At 33.3% G+C, this 17,716-nt stretch overlaps 2 protein-coding genes across 3 annotated transcripts; one reads left to right on the top strand and one right to left on the bottom strand.

Moving 5' to 3' along the window:
- Positions 1–4,225: 4,225 nt before the first annotated feature.
- On the bottom strand, positions 4,226–10,411 carry LOC139502835 (uncharacterized). Of its 2 annotated transcripts, none has more exons than XM_071292459.1 (3): positions 9,066–10,411; positions 7,394–7,602; positions 4,226–5,830 (listed from the first exon to the last, which is right to left on the bottom strand). In XM_071292459.1, exon 3 carries the CDS (start codon positions 5,815–5,817, stop codon positions 4,606–4,608), a length of 1,212 nt encoding a protein of 403 aa, XP_071148560.1. In that variant the 5' UTR covers positions 5,818–5,830; positions 7,394–7,602; positions 9,066–10,411; the 3' UTR covers positions 4,226–4,605. The 2 variants fall into 2 exon arrangements, with proteins under 2 accessions (XP_071148560.1, XP_071148570.1); XM_071292469.1 differs by having other exon boundaries at positions 7,565–7,602.
- Positions 10,412–14,129: 3,718 nt separating this feature from the next.
- LOC139503075 (cytochrome c oxidase subunit 6C-like) lies at positions 14,130–16,957 on the top strand. The gene is made up of 3 exons (XM_071292750.1): positions 14,130–14,202; positions 15,582–15,739; positions 16,788–16,957. Exons 2-3 carry the CDS (start codon positions 15,582–15,584, stop codon positions 16,882–16,884), a joined length of 255 nt encoding a protein of 84 aa, XP_071148851.1. The 5' UTR covers positions 14,130–14,202; the 3' UTR covers positions 16,885–16,957.
- Positions 16,958–17,716: the final 759 nt, after the last annotated feature.

The raw sequence follows: 17,716 nt of genomic DNA, 5'->3' as shown, positions 1-17,716 counted from the left end.
CTATCTATGTGTAAGGTTACAGAGATAACCCAAGTCTATATTACTGTAAGGTGACCAGATGTTACCCATGTCTATATCTGTGTGCAGTAAACAGAGGTAACCCAAGACTATATCTCTGTGAGGTGTTATCATGTGTTTATCTGTGTAAGGTGACCAAACGTAACCCATGTCTTTTATCAGTGTAAGGTGACCAGATGTTACCATGAGTATATCTGTGTACGGTGATTAGAGATAACCCAGGTATATATCTGTATAATTTGACGAGAGGTATCCCCAAACTATAGCTGTGTTAGATGACCAGATTTAACTAAAGTCTATATATGTGTAAGGTGACCACAGATTACCAAAGTATATATATATATAAATAGGTTTGAACGTTGTTTTCAATTTAGACTTGTTTATATTTTTTCGTTTGGGCTTGTATTATATTTGCCTTCGGGTTTATATGATCCGTTCATCCTATTTTGACTCTTTCAAAATTCAAGAGTCTATCCTAAATTGAGGTAAGTTTTATGGCCTTCCAAATACCGTTTCGATTCCTAACATCACTGAAGAGACATCAATTGTCGAAATCCGGATATGGTGTACAAATTTTTGCACCTTATGTTTGCGGTATACCATCTTTTCCGCAAGTTTGTTGTTTTCTGTGTGATAATAAATTAATAATAAGATTCATTTTGTAACACCTGGTGATCCGTTTATTTGGAAATCGCCAATGGCAGTCAGCAGAGTTTAAGAATATCAGTTGTTCGACCTGCTAGTCAAATGCGTTTTGTTAAAATATTCTTTCTCACTTTTTTGGTCTTTTGGAAAATGTTGTTTGTGCTGTATTTAGACCCCTCTACCAAGAAATTGTTTTACATGCACACGTATAAAAATTGCGGTTTTTATCCAACGCAATCATAGGTTTGAACGTTGTTTTCAATTTAGACTTGTTTATATATATATATATATATGTGTATAAGGTGACCAGATGTAACCCAATGCAATTGTAAGCGGATAGCAGATTTCAAAGTTTTCTAATTTTTACATTTTTTTCTTTGCAGTTTGAAACAATGATAACAATGTTTTTTAAAATGTTTTATGCACGAATATTGCAAAAAGATCACTTTTATTCTGTTTACCCTGTATCAACTATATGTAACGTTCGTGAAATAATGTACTTTTTTCGCTTAGATATACATTTTCAACCGTTTCTGTTGGATGACCTAGCGTAACTATTATTCTTATGCATAGTTATAATGGTGAAATGTAATCTCTTTTTGGTGATACTATGGCAACAATCTACATCTATTTAATACAAAATATTGCAAAAAGGGGATGAAAAAGTCTCCAAAGTGTGGTTCAAAGTTGAATTTCAATCCATTATTTAGTGATACCTTTCCTGAAACTATAGACATTTATTTATAGACGTGTAAAAAAAAACTATACCTTTTTCCCCGTTTTTACATAAAATTGAATTGAAAAGATCGAGGGTCAAATTTTTGTTGAAAAATACTACAGTAATTTCCGGACCTATGGGCGGTACGGATGTGAAAATCAAAATAGCATATAAAACATGCTAAAACATTCTAGACATATAAACCTACTGTCAGTTACTGTGAGTACTCTCAGATCTTTACTAATGGCCTTTTTGTTTTTGGGATGTATAAGTGCCCAGCCACTATCACTCTTTTTTTGTTTTTTCTATGTGTATCCATCTGACGAGTTAAGCCTTTGTCAACTGATTTTTATTTGTACTGTTACACCACTGTCCCAGGTTCGGGAGAGGGTTTGGATCCCGCTAACATATTTAACGCCGCCACATTATGTATGTATGTTCCTGTCTTAAGTCAGGAGCCTGTAATTCAGTGGTTGTCGTTGGTTGCTGTGTTACATATATGTTTCTTGTACATTTATTTGTAGGTCGTTAGTTTTCTCGTTTGAATTTTTTACATTTGTCATTCCAGGACCGTTTATAGCTGACTATGATGTATGGGATTTGCTCATTGTTGAAGGCCGTACGGTGACAAATAGTTGTTAATTTCTGTGTCATTTGGTCTCTTGTGAAGAGTTGTCTCATTGGCAATTACACCATATATTCTTTTTTATATTGGAAGGCTATATTATTCTTCAACTATCTAAATTCAATTTTATTGTACAAAATCTTTTATGCTTACACATGGCCAAAATGCGAAACTAATCTTCTAACTGTGTATTGTTACCTTCACTGTTTAGTTAATTTTTGATAATGGCCATTTGACGTGGCTCGGTACTTATACATCCCGTCATATAGTGTTGTTGTGCTTTGGTGAAATTTGTATGCTTGTCTTTTTTGCTGGTGTGCTGTGTCTGTATGTCTTTTCCCGCTTCTTTGATGACATAGTTGTTTGTTTTTATAGTGATTAAGATTATAACACAATAATGACTGCTGTACCCCTATTTTGGACATTTTTTTCTTTTATCTCTGTTTGTTTTGATCACACATCGTTATCAATATAATGTAATTTCATGCGACTGTCATACAAGTGGGAGGTTAAGCAAGCTATAAAACCAGGTTTAGTTCACACCATTTTCTACATAAGAAAATGCCTGTACCAATTCAGGAATATGACAGGTGGTATCCATTCATTTAATGTGTTTTAGCTTATTATTTTGCTATTTGATTAGGGACTTTCCGATTTGAATTTTACTCTTAATTACACCTTATGTAAGAATCCCTGGGTATTGATTGTTTTTTGGACAATTGAAAAGTCTATGGTTTTGCAGGGGAAAACCCAAAAATTATTTTGAGCAAAAACAAAATAGGAGGTGCTCAATAGCATTACATCATGAAGAATCTGAGAAAGTTTTATCAAATAATATTAAGTGGTTCAGGAGAAGTTGCGGATACAACATTGGTACCCTCATTTTTAGGCAATGGCAAAGTACATGTTTTTTTAAATAGAAATCCCAAAAATTATATTGAACTAAAACGAAATAAGAAAAAGAGTGGCAAAAGATACCAAAGGGACGTTGAATCTCATAATTAATTAAAAAAAAAAAAAACTGACAAAGCCATGGTTAAAAAAGAAACAGACACAGACAAACAGACAAACAACACTTAACACAACATAGAAAAATAAAGATTGAGACACACGAACCCCACCAAAAACTGGGGGTGATCTCAGGTGCTCCGGAAGGATAAGCAGATCCAATAAGAGGTGCACAATGGTTCAAGTCTACGAAGTCTCATTCATGTTTTTTTTAACCATTTCATTGTCTTCTCTTCTCTTGGTATACAGTTTCAGCGTCATTTGATATTGAAGATTACGTCAACATTAATATATTACCTTTACAATAGCTTCACTGAGGAGTTACATTTCAGCGGAGGAAATGTATTTATATGTATCTTTGTGAATCTTTGGGATCACGACAGATCAACCAATCAGCTGAATTTCAAGTATTGGAATTGTGTATTTTTAACGCTGTTTTTGCATACTTAATAGGATAAAAATGTAATGCTGTTAGTATATATAAAACAGGCAATAACTCTCGTTACTCCTGGGAAAATTGCCGGGATTTTGCAACCTAAATGGGTAATTTAAAATTAATATTTTTGTTTCGTCGAACTTTTACCTTACGTTCATGGTTCATATGCCAATGTTGGATTTCTTTGAATTGGTCTGTTTTTCAGATACTTTAGGATAGTCAAACTATGTATGGCGTATTTAATAATTGTAGGGTGTACCAATCTGTCCGGCATGTGTCATTTTACCTTGACATCATTTCATGGTTCATTTTTTTCTATGAGGTTTGTTTCTGAGAAAATTTTAGCAATATGCTAACGGAATTCGATGTTAGGAATGATTGTAAAGCCTACATGTCTGTGTGAAAGGGTTTAGTTCGACTTTAATGCATTACATTTATCACTTACATGTTAATTTAAAGTAATGCTTTAAGAAAAAAATTTTTTTTGTATTATCAACATAAATTAAAATGAGAATATTAGAACAGGCGAGAAATATAAGTGTGTCCACTCTTGTTGCTTTTCGGTCAATTCCTGCAAATTATATATATATATATATATATATATATATAGCTATTAAAACCAGGTTATCGATTCAGGCTCCTATGAGTAAAGTTAGATTACCGGAAATCGTTAAAGTGTGACCTTATCTTGGCCTCAATTTCACAGCCCAATAACAGAGATTCATCGAATGAGCGATTTAGACACCTAGTATATTGTTTAATTATATAACAATTTGTACATTATGGAATGTATTAGGCTGTCGTCATCACGGTCTGTGGCATAACGATAACTGTTTTGTTATATATTTATATGTCTTTATTAAATTGATTGCTGTTTTACTTACAGCGGCAAATAACAAATAATTTTCATAACGATAATATAAGTTTACTTAATTCTTCACTATTGAAAACAGAAATGTGGGTTGGTTAACAATTTTCCAAAATAAACTGATTTCTGATAGAATAATAAAAGTCGATACCCATGAATTCATATATATCTCGAACATTTTCACATGTTGATGAGAAATAAACTAAAATCAATAATCAAAAACCTAGCAAAACACAGCTTTCATAAACACTTTTTTTTCAAAATAGTAAAGGTTTATGATTCGTATCTCAAGGGAGAACAGAAGTAAGCATACAAAATAGTGTTTTTGCTTCCTGTGGTGTGTCCACGACGTTGAAATCATCCAGATTCACATTTGTAATTTGCTGGATGAATTGACAGAACTCTTCTGAACAGCCTCTGGGCAGCATTGGTTTGGTGTAGAGCCTAGTAATGTCATCAAAGATACTTTCGTCACATGGTATGTCATAGGAATAGTCGACAGCGTCATAAAGTAGTGGCTGGTTGTACATAACATCCGGGACGCCATAGTTTTGATCAACTTGACGTTGTGACCGAATTCTATGACTATTCCACATATTTTTGAAAATATCTAAATGTTGTTGTATAACTGGCAGGAAACAAAAACGTACACACTCTAGATGAACTGGATTTGTGTTATTGAGCTCTCCGTTATCTATCATGTCTTTAAACATATTTCTCCAGAATGTGGTGAAGTAAGGACACAGAAAACTCCACAGCATCTCAATCCTTTGATTCCCAGTTGATCGCCCCTCAGAAAAACTTCTGTACCCTGACATGTTATCATTGTGAACTGCACGTAACGCTATTTGTATCGACCTTATAATAACGTTCTCCGTACCAGCATCTGACCGAACCAATCGTGGAACACGCTTGGATTGTCTAAGGAATTCTACAAAATTAAGCGCAACATTACGTGGGTTTTTATTCGTATGACTTGCAGTTAGCCAAATGATTTTTCGAGAAAAGCCATCGATTGCTCCATGCACTGATATTCCAAAGGGTTTGAGTTTATCATATCCATCTATGTGAATACAAAAATTTGGTCCTAGATTACAATATCTTCTTCGCACAAGTCGACGTCGAGATCTTGCAACTACACCATCATAATGTATAGCTTTCAGTGCAATTCTCACCGTTTCCTGAGTAGCATTGATGCCACAGCAAGAATTAAGTATTTTCCACATTGCTCTATATCCAATATTAGAGTATCCTTGTTTGTGCAGTTGAATTATCTTTTGAACGATATTAATCAATGGACTCTCTGCACCATATCTTCTCAGTCGAAGTCTTTTCATCATTCTGTAGACTGTCTTAACACTAACAAATTTATTATGAACGAAAAGTAAAAATCCAGCTATTTCTTTAGCCGTATATGAAGAAGTAAAATAATAAGCAACTAACTCATCCGTTGAAGCAGTGTCACCTGGGTAACGCAAAGGATTTACAGTGTCAGCCATTTTATAATATGTTCTGAAAAAAAAAGTAAACGGTTATATACTTCAAAAGCAAAATCGTAACTAAAACATGCTTATAATGAGGCAAGCATGTTGGAGGTCACAGATTGAGAATAAAGCCAGTTTTAAGTTCAACTTTTCATTCTATTTAAATTAGGGGTTCATATTGTATTGTACATTTCATGATGACTTTTTGTTGACGCAACTGCACGTACTTAAATACTTTCGTTATGACCTTGTTAATTTATCAGTTCCTTCTACATTACTATTTTCTGAATATGTTGCAGATCTCGCATATTCACAACTTTTTTTGCAGAAAACAAAATATGAGCCAACGAACATGGAAGTTACCTTTTTGGTTTATTTACAAATTCAGCAAACATATCTACATACATCTTACAAACATATAGAAAAAATCCCTGAAGTTTAATACTACCAGTAAATGCAGTTGTAACTAATAAAGGAGAAACAATATCTTGAAAATCTGAATTTTAGATTATCATTCCCAATCCTACTCTGAGCAGCACTTTCATAATTTATTTCACGCTTTCAAAAATTGCCGTGAATTCTTTCAAACAATGCATTTTTGTTAATAAAATTAAAAAATAAGAGATTTCCTCTCTCCAAATTTGATGCAACACATTTAAGATATATGCACTATACACATATATATCTTTATCGTAGTGACCACAGATAAATACCCATATAAAAATATTTTCAAATAATTTGAACTTCGACAATTAAAAAAAAATATAAATGCAAAAAATGATATTTGATTCATATCATATGATTTTAGTATTTTGGTAAACATAAAAATATTGTTTGAACCATTCAAGTATCTGTATTTGCAGTTTTAGGACAAAACGACCAGCACTAAATGCTAGGATTTGAAGTAAGAACATAGGGTTGATACGTTTTAAAAGATAAACTTGTATCAACTGGTGCAAGAAGATATGTGTCTAAAAACGTCATAAAAAACATATTTTTCTACTTGAACCGAGTAGTGGCGTAGTTTTACTTATTTGTTGTCAAAATATGTCTATACACTGTACATATATAAACTTAAAGTTCATACCCTATATATGCGACAATATATAACTTAAAATACAGTCAGCTTCAATTGTCTTTCAATTGAAAGCTGTTGATTTACATACTGAACAGCTTGATCTATGTCAAACTGTGAAAAGAATGAAACATGTAAAAATCTAAGTTGCTCACATGATGATACAATCAAACAAATATCAGTAAACATAAAATAAATTTGGCATGCATCAAAAATGACAAGAAATTTGAAATTTCGAGACAAATCTGCAATGGTTGCAGCAGTAACCTTAGTGAATGAAATATAAAGGTGTCTCAGTTGTGAAGCATGTGACAATATTACTACTTGGTTATCATTTATTGATGTCCCACTTATATCAAGGGTGGTTAAATTTCGCAAGGACATTACAAATGCAAGATTGTTTAGCGGTGTTTCTGCTACATACAATTCTTGAATAGTAGGAGTAAGCTTTAGCATCAATTTGGTAAATCTGTGTGACCCAAAAGTAATATTTTGGTTACTTAGATTGAGACATACAAGCTGATTATTTTTCACGATCATTTCCATCATTGCAATGTCTATAGTATAGGAATCGTCAAATTCTACAATAGTCCACAAGCTTTGCATTTTTCGCACAACATCCTTTAGACCTCTGCATATTTTACAGACTGTATAAAGTAACTCCGACACAGGAATATAACTAAGTACCATTATCACTAATTCTTCAGGAAGGTCTAATAGACTAGCTGAAAATATTAAACAAATGAATTATTGCAAACACCTATATTTTATAAATGTCATACTTATTTTTTCAAGAATCTAATATACTTTTATTCTATATGTACGAGTGCTCAGGTGAAGACCGAAGAGCGTTGTTTTGTTATATTTGCCATTTTATAAATTAAAACAAAATTAAAATGTATCAATAGCTTCAAAAGTTATAGATATATTTTGACATTTTAACTGAGTTTACAAATGGAAAATATAACATAATAAAACCTCCAATGATGTTGACTTGAGTCTTTTTGTCGCTGTTTTTAAAAGAAGTAGAAGCTAGATATCTGCACTGAAATATATATCAAGCCACTCAGTGACTCACATAAAGTTTCAAGACACTTTATGTTAAAAAACTCCAATGATTGGAGACCATGGTTCAAAGGTAAATTACTCAGAAATGAGTATGCAACATTCACCAATTTTAGATATTGATAAATTAATTATGTATATTTTTCATGTTAATTAATTTTACTAATATTCCACGTTTGATATGGAAACAAGGTATGGGATACCCATAATTGCCACGTTTATTGCAAGCCGTTCACGTCAAAACTCAGTATGTTTAAACCATTTTTCGAAAAATTTACACACTGAGAATTAGAAAGAAAAACACTGAGATGAAATAAACTGAAAAACACATCCTGAGAATTGAAAATTACACAATGAGATTTGTGCGCACTTTTTCTGCGCACAGATCTAATTTGCATATCTAATCTGTATCTATTACAATCTTAAACAACTAGGAGACAGAACTCGCTTTTAATTTGTAGCCTGAGTTCATGGCTCAAATTGTTATTTCGATTAAGTTTATGTCATCAGCAGTCCAAGGTCTGTTTAAGTTACGATTAGTAAAGATGTGAAGAATTTCCCTAAATCTCCTGTATCTTTAATTGACATTATTAGGAAACTCGAGAGTTCTAATGCATCTGTATGTATTTAAAACTTTAAAAACAGGTTTAATCCACAATTTTTTACATTATAAAATGCCTGTACCAAGTCAGGAATATGACAGTTGCTCTCCATTCGTTTGATGTGTTTGAGCCATCCCCTTGTTTTTGCCATGTGATAATAAGGACTTTCTCTTTAGAATTGTCCTTGGAATTCGGATTTTTTGTTATTTTACTTTTTACAACTTGCACACAACATGTACATAAATCTCATTGTGTAATTTTTGAAGTCTCAGTGTGTAATTTTCAAAGCTCACTGTGTGTTATTTATATTTTTGTAATCTCAGTGCGTCTTTTTGATATCTCAATGTGTATGTTTTTATTCTTAGTGTGTGTTTTCAGGTTTTTTAATCTGTGTTTTTTTTTCAATTCTCAGTGTGTTAATTTTTCGAAAAATGTTTTAAACATAGTTTTGACGAGAACTGCTTGCCATATACGATGATATAACGTTACCACATCTCTGTTCATACACATATTATACTTACAGTAATTGCAAGGGATCTCTAAGCTGACCTGTAAAATACAAGAACAGATCAAAAGATTTAATCACATTATAAAGTGCCATAGTTTGTCAGCTTGGCGTGTGACATCAAATTTCCCTCATTTTTTAAACTAGCTTATAATACAGACATTACAGCAATCGGACTTGAGTATGTACAGGTTCAAACAAAATCTTTTGTTAGCAACCTTGCTAGCTGAAGCGTAAAGTCGTTATTAGCTTATAAGGTTTACCTTTATTACCCTTATTTTGAAGTAGTTTAGTCCAAAAGACGATAAATTGATTAGTCCACTCTCAAATTAGGGTAGTAAAGGTAAACCTAAGAACGATGTTACGCTTCAGCTAGCAAGAAAGGTAATCAAAGTTTTTGATTGAACGTACATAGTCAAATCCGATGGCTGTAATGTTCAACATGATTAGACAGTCATTTATTTATTCCTGGTATGGCGGACTAAAACAGCTTATTTTTAATACGAAGTTAACAATACGTCATGTCAGTATTTATTGTAAAAAAAATATGGAAAATAAGGATAGATCATAGAGGGAAATTTTTGTTTACTAAATTTGAGAATGGAAATTGGGAATGTGCTAAAGAGACAACAACCTGACTAAAGAACAGAAAACAGTTGACAAAATTTGTCGTCTTTGTACTGTTTATTGCACACACAAAAACATTGCGGTAGGGGCTTTGCCCATTGTTAAAGGCCGTACGGTGACCTATAATAGTTGTTAATTTCTGTGTCATTTGGTCTCTTGTGAAGAGTTGTCTCATTGGCAATTACACCACATCTTCTTTTTTATATTAACCGAACAATTATAATTAATCTGCCCCGTCATTTTTTCAGTACTGCACGAGATTTTTTTTCTCGCTGAACACTTCGAAGTAACAAGAGTCACAAGAACAGTCATTGGAACTTTATATAGGAGGAGGGGGTCTATATAGTTCAAATGAACTCGTAGTGACTCAGTATTAAAACATCAAAGGATCTTATTTTGCCGCAACTGTGAATTAAAAAAATCAGAACTCGACTGGCTCTCTCCAACGTAAATTTCGTGACACCCTATGTTAATTTATAGTTAAACCTGATTATTTTATGAGGCGACCATTTTACTTTCACAGCTGGAGAAAAAGGGTTGTGTTTTTTTTTGCATCAAAAACAAAATTCCCCTAACGTGTGTATACTACGGCAGACACGTGGAAAAGCCTTTTTATAGAAGTTTTTTTACAACAATAACTTAATGATTGATTGATTGATTGTTGTTTGTTTAACGCCACATGAGCACAACAAGGCTATATCGCGGCGAGATATCATTTAATAAATTGTTTCTTATCTTACCTCCATTTACTTGAAATAAAATGCTCAAATGTGATGGCGACCTGATCCTTCCAAAGTCAAAATGAAAATGAACAGGTTAAAATCGTGCCACATTTATCTCGATTTAGCTGTAAACTTTCCCGTTGCTCGCCTTAATTTAAAACAATGTGTTGCTTTATAAAACAATATATCGAAGAAAAAAAGGCAATTTATTATTATTGCATGATATTTTTATTGACTTATAAATTAATCGTAAAATTGTTTCTCGTTTTGATAATTTGTCGCGTTATTTAAAACGATTTATTTTTATGGCGATAAAAAACAAATCGGCTAAATGCCTTGTTAGGCATTTTGTCGAAAAAAATAAACCGCAGTAATAAGAAAAAAAAGGCAATTTATTATTATTGCATGATATTTTTATTGACTTATAAATTAATCGTAATTTTTTTTCTCGTTTTGATAATATGTCGCGTTATTTAAAACGATTTATTTTTAAGGCGATAAAAAACAAATCGGCTTAATGCCTTGTTAGGCATTTTGTCGAAAAAAATAAATCGCAGTAATGAGAAATAAAGCAGTTTCCCGCTAAAAGTTATATCGCCTTCATGGATTATAAGTATTAAAACGAGGGTAATATACGCTTCCGTATACATGTCTATGAAATCTCGATGCTCCTCCTTACTTGTGATAGTGGTGTTACAACACAAAGTAAGAACAATATGGAAAATAAGTCTGATGCAGCAGGCGTAGGTCTGTACACTTCTGTTTTGGTGTAGATTTGCCTTAATCTGTTTGCCCCTCTGGTTCTGTTGTCACTTTTGTTGATGATACTGTCGGTTTCTGCTATGGAGATCATGCCATTGATGGCCTTGTACATGATCAACAGGCGATGGTCCTTACGTCGGTCTTGTAATGATTCCCATTTGAGAATCCGAATCATGTTGGTGACAGATCCAGGGGTTTTATTTCTGTAGTTATTACAGACATAACGGGCTCCCTCCTTTGCACTTTGTCGAGGCGGTTTATATATCGGCCACTTTGTATGGGTCAAATATAGCTGACGCGTACTCCAATGATGGTCGGACCATGGATCTGTATGTTGTTTCTCGTACAGTTCTGTTACAGTCTCTGAAGTTGTGGCGCAAGAATCCTAGAGTTCTTGATGCTTTGGTTGCAGTTATTTCTGCGTGTTTTTTTCAAGTTAGATCTTCGCTGAGAGTAACGCCAAGATATTTGCTGCTGTCCAAAAACTTCGAGTTGGTGTCCATGCAGGCGGTACTTTGTCTCCAAGATGGGTTTTTTCGGTTGGTGCCTATTCGGAAAACTGCATTTAGCAGAGTGAAAGTTCATCTGCCATACATGTTCCCATTGCAGCCAGGTCTTGCTGTAGGTTATTTGCATCTGCTTGATTATTGATGTGCTTATATAACAAGCTGTCATCAGCAAAAAGGCGAACTACGGAAGATGAAACTGTATCAGACAGGTCGTTATTAATGTATACCAGGAACAAGAGTGGACATAGGACGGTACCTCGAGGAACTCTAGAAAGAACATCTATATATATATATAGCTTCTCTGAGGTAGAGCCTTGTCGAAAGTCTTGACAAAATCTAATAGAATTATATCAACCTGGTCTCTCCCTGATTTCAGTTTTTCTGCTATTCCTTGGATTGTTGATATCAGTTGTGATCCGCATGATCTTTTGGAACGGAGTCCATGTTGGGAATCTGTCAAAATCTTGAAGTTATAATATCTAGATGTCTCATGATGATTGAATAAACGACATGTTCAAGAACTTTGCTGACAACTGTTGAACTGATGTGAGGGACACCGGCCGGTAACTTGGTGGGACATTGCGCTCTCCTTTCTTAAAAAGTGGTGTTACAAGAGCCTCTCTCCTGGTACAGTCCCTGAGTTGATGGAATACTGGAATAATAGGGTGAGTGATGGTGAGATCTCAGCTGCACATGTTTTCAGGAACCGGGTTGGTATTTGGTCTGGACCAGACGCTTTGTATTGGTTAAGTAAACAGTTTTTTTATACTAGTATATGAAACTAGAATTTGGCAGTAAAGCAGAGTATCATATTGGAAAACAAATTAATAAATGAATAATGATATAAATAATAAATTATCTGTATTTAGAGCCGGTATGTATGTATGTATGTTCCGTCTCTCCCTCCTTCAGTAGGAGCACCACCATGGGTTATGGTGTAAAAAGGAAGACATTTTTAAAACACACTGTATCGATACAGATTTAATGTGAGCATTTGCCTATCCAGTTTCCCAGCCTGACCGTGACGGGTCTTACTACCAGAAAGTTAACCTTCCCCAAAACAACAAGTACATTGTAATAAAGCATACGAACACACCCACTCACTTGACTCGCTCATCCTCAAAAATATAAAAAATGCATAATATAAAAAAACGTTATATACAAAATAAAGGATAAGGTCACCCCGGATGCCGCACAAATGCCTAGACAACGAACGGGAAACCGGAGAGGACATACTTGGAATCCAAACCGATACCGCCGTAAATGCCCAGCTGTATTCCTGGTAGAGGAAAGTCGAAAATCCTATGATAAAGGATCTCGGAAAGAAACTACCGATCCATTAGGGGAACAGCTAAAACCATCAGACATCAAATAGATTGGTCTGATAGTTTCCCACATGGAAACTAGTATGAAATTCAAAACAGTGTAGCTGTGGCCATTGATTGACCCATCAAAATCATCCATTGACTGGGACAATTTACGTGAACGTTTGTCTGTAACAACCACTGTTCATGACGTACCTACGATAGACATTTAAACTGTGGGGTGAACAAAGGTTTCTTAACGCCTTTAATTATAAAATAATTCGAAAAATTAATCAGGAATAACCTTTGTGTTTTGATTTATATAATTGATATAAATCAAAATATCGTGTTATTTCTGATTAATTTTTCGAATTACTTTATTTAGGTGTTGAGAACCTTTGGTGACCCCATAGTTTAAGTGTCTTTAAAAAGTACATAGTGAGCATTGGTCGTTACATACAAACGTTCACCTAAATTGTCCCAGTCAATGAATGATTTTAATGTGTCAATCAATGGCCACAGCTACACTGTTTTGAATTTCATACTACTTATGGATCCCATCTGGAGCCGGTATAGTTTACAAAATAAGCACACAGATATAAGCTCTAATAAACATTTATCGGACATACAGACTCGTCACTCTACATTTTTTTTAAAGACAGAAACACCTTAAGGGGAAGTTCGTCAATTTTTTTTTAGATGTATTGTTTCCAAAGTTGAACAATTCAAGGAAAATATTCTTTGATTTTTAGACTATTTCACTCTATTCTTTATTTTGCTGATTATTCCATTATATTTTATCACCCCATTATTCCCTTTGCTGTATTTTTTTCTCCGCTTTTTTTCTATTGTAGAAATCCTTCAGCCTTAAAACTTTTGCAGTGATTATCACTCAGATTATCAGTACAACTTGGATTGTAAAAGATCATAAAAGAACTAAATAATTTAGGTAAATATTTATTTGCTACCAAAAACTACGTAGTTCATAAATTTTGTGTGTCATATTATTCGCTATCTCTGTTTATATATATGTATGTGTGTATTGAGTTTTGATATATACGCTGTATTGCTTTTGAAATAAAGTATTAGTATTATTCGACGGTCCGAGATGCTCTGGGCCGAGTTGATCTCCATCCAAATAATCAACACTTCACCGGAAAAATAGTGAGTAGCTTCCCCTTAAAATTTTAGAAGGTCATTCAGCTACTAAATTTTTTCCATCGAAAAAGGTACTTACTGGTTTCTCATCTAAAAGAATGAAGTTGATTCTTAAAGATTATTCACAAGACGTTAAGTAGACACTTTTGATATGCAATTAAGAATCTTGAGAGGTCTTTTTAGTTTAAAATATCCCACAATTTCATGACATAATTATTTGTGATAGGACTCATGGCAGTCGATGGCACTATGCTTGTTTATGGTCATATGATAACCAAAACTTTGTCCTATTTTTTTAATCCATTATAATTTTTATTTTAAACACCTTTTGGATCAAATCTGTATAGTTAAAATTGTTCACAGTTTTCTTCACAGGGGGGAAAGGAGGGGTCCTGATCCTGAAAACCCTGGGCTTAAAAACAAGACATCCCAAAATTCGAAAAAGAATTTGTGCATCCCGAAAGTGTCAATCCCTAAATCCCAAGCTTAAAAACACCAGATCACGGAGTCCCAATAAAGTCCTATCCCCCGTCTGGGAAGAGCATCATACACCTTATCGTTATTACTGCTTGACCCGATATTGGCGATAATCTGTCACGCTTGAACTTTTGACATCATAAAACAATAATTTTTACATTGTGGCATCAGATATATGGTATTCCAGATATTTTCTATCATGATGTCAAAATTTTATGGGAACTTGTGTGATGTCCAGTAATGGCTGACAAATAGCGATGAGGTGTATTGCTAGTTTGTAATCTGTGCTGGTTGACCTTTGAATCATCATACAACAATCACTGTTCCATTGTGGTTTCAGATATTAGGTATGAAGTCAAAAATTTATGGAAACCTTTGTGTTGTCAATTAAATTATGGCTGTTATATAGCAATATTAAAGGTGTATTGAGGCCATACACCTTATTGCTATTTATCTACCATAACTGGATATTACAAAGAATCTTGTACACAAAAATTTGAGGCCACAATAAAAAAATGTCTAAATGCCACAAGGGAAATGTATTATTGTATGACGTCTATAGTTCCAGGGCTCACTCTAGCAGTCCACACGGGCGATAAAGTCAATTTCCCATCTGTCACTTTGCTTTGCTTGACAGTCAAAAGTGCAATCTAGTCTCCCTGTTGTTTACCATACTTGCTTCAGTCGCTTTTGTCAATTTCAAATTTGACCAGGTCAATGAATCATATTATGAACATTGTAATTGTCGTTATGACACGATCAACATCCCTGCTGCTAAACTTGGTGACACAAGAAAAGGTGTATGATCATGATCTTTTTCATAAAGTTCATCAAAAACATTATTTTAAAGGAGTGAGTGTACATGTACAATTGTAAACTAAATGTACATTGTAGGACAATTAATAGCAGTTCAGAATGTGACAGTGTGCAATTATGCTGGTACCCATTTTAGATTTTGTTTTTTGTTTTACAGATGGCAACCAAACTTCCCAAACCAGTGATGAAAGGATTGTGGGTAAAGTCTTATGCTTACCACATGAAAGTCGCAACTGTTCTCACTGTTGCATCAGTTGGTTTATATAAAGCATGGGAAGAATATTTTTTCACTTCCAGATGGACAGCATTTGAGAAGTAAGTGTCAGAAATAGCATTCCAAAAGTTTATTTAGTCATCAGAGTTTACAAAGATGAAAAATTCCAAGAAATTTGCCAAAACTAACAATGCAAATACAAATTGAGCCACTAAAAGACATATATTAGTTGATGTTTATTTGCTTGTTGTTCAAAATCAAATATTTTATGTTCACTCAAGAAAAGAAATCTAAGATGTGAAAGAATATTAATTTGTCCATTGATCTCACCCACCATATGTTATCCAGTGTAATACACAATACTGCCAGCTACTGCATACATGTAATTAGGTTTGCTCTTGCTTTTAATATCTTAGTATTAACTTAAATAAACTTAAAACTCCTTTATTGCTAGTAGAAGTTTTGATTTCTGTATATCAGTAGGTTTATTTGTGTTGAGAAAATGCTGGGATTGAAAAGATTTGACCGTATATACATGTATAGTATCATATAGACTGGTAGTTCTAAGTACATGTATCAACAAGTTTGACCACTTCATCACTTTAAGAAATCTAAAGCATTGGAAAAACTTAGTAACCTTAAAATGTCGGCATATTCTTATACATTTGGTCACTTATACTGCTCAAAATTGTCTGGAATAAAATATCATTTCGCACCATCTTTTAAATGTTAAATTCATGCGGAATTTGACATTCTGCAAGATAGAGTATTTATTTATATTCTTTCAATAACCTTTTTATTGTACTACAAGTTTTTATATTATAGGCAATGCCATTATGGCATACACAGTTTCACTACTTTTATAGTTTACATATATTTGCATCCTCATTTCCAATTGTTATTACACAAATAATATATCACAAACCAGTATGTGTAGTTAAAATCAACAAGAATGTTGCTTTAAAATACAGCAAATTAATATAAAATATCAGTTTCCAGAGTCCTAACGGAACATAAAACTGCATTGCTCATTGTACTCAATAAAAAGGCTGCATATTGTGGTTTATAATTAGTGATATTTACGTACGTGCGGTTATAGTATTAAATTCATTATAGGATATATATACTAACACTTGTTTTCTCTTACAGAACTTATGACATGGAGAAAGATTTCCAGAGGAAGATGAAAGCTGGAGTATTCCAATGTATTGACAGTAACGGTGTGATAAGAAAGGATGATGATTGATATGTTATAATGTTTAGTGAAATTTACAATTTGTCTGTACAGAAGTGAAATAAAAACAAAATCCATCTGTAAAGTTGTTTATAGTACAATATAGAAATCATATATAATATTGGAGGGAAATAATATGAGAGGGTGTAATTGAGGCAAATATATAATGAAATAATAGTGAAAAGATTTGTCAAGGGAACAACCTTGAATAAATAGAGTAAAGGCCATATTAAGCCAACTTGACATTACTGGGTTTTCTGGTTATTGAAGGCTGTAAGATTGCCTATAATTGCTTACAGCCATTTCATTTGAACTTTGGTGGAAAGTTGTCTCATTGGTAATCATACCACACCTGCTTCATTTTATATGTCAGAGACAACAACCTAATTATACAAAAATAAATCAAATACAGATGCTCATTGATAAACAAAGTTTTAATAAAATGTGAAGTCTTTTAAAAAACAGCAAGATTATAACAATAATGAGTAGAGTGCATGTTAACCAAAAGTTGTTAAATTCTGTCATTTGATAACTTTTGGAAAGTTGTCTCATTGGCAATCATACCTCATATTATTATGCTAGTATAATATAACCATGAAAATCAAAAAGACTACAACATGAAAACATGAGGTTAAAGCTCCAAAATCCTATAATTTATTGTTGGAAAAAGTAACATTTTGTGAACAAAGAGAGATAAATCTTTATTGTTGTGATTAGTAAACAAAGTTGCACATGTTGATACTGCTGTTCATAGTCCTGATCATGTTTTAAATCTTACAATGTAAAACCAAGTTATAAGAATGTAGAAAAAAAAATACTTTCAGGTGTTTCGTGCACTGTTTAG

The sequence above is a fragment of the Mytilus edulis genome, chromosome 1 (assembly GCF_963676685.1).
Source record: "Mytilus edulis chromosome 1, xbMytEdul2.2, whole genome shotgun sequence".
Lineage (NCBI taxonomy): Eukaryota > Metazoa > Mollusca > Bivalvia > Mytilida > Mytilidae > Mytilus > Mytilus edulis.
Note: the sequence above shows the minus strand (reverse complement) of the source record. Positions and strands in the feature narration are given on the sequence as shown.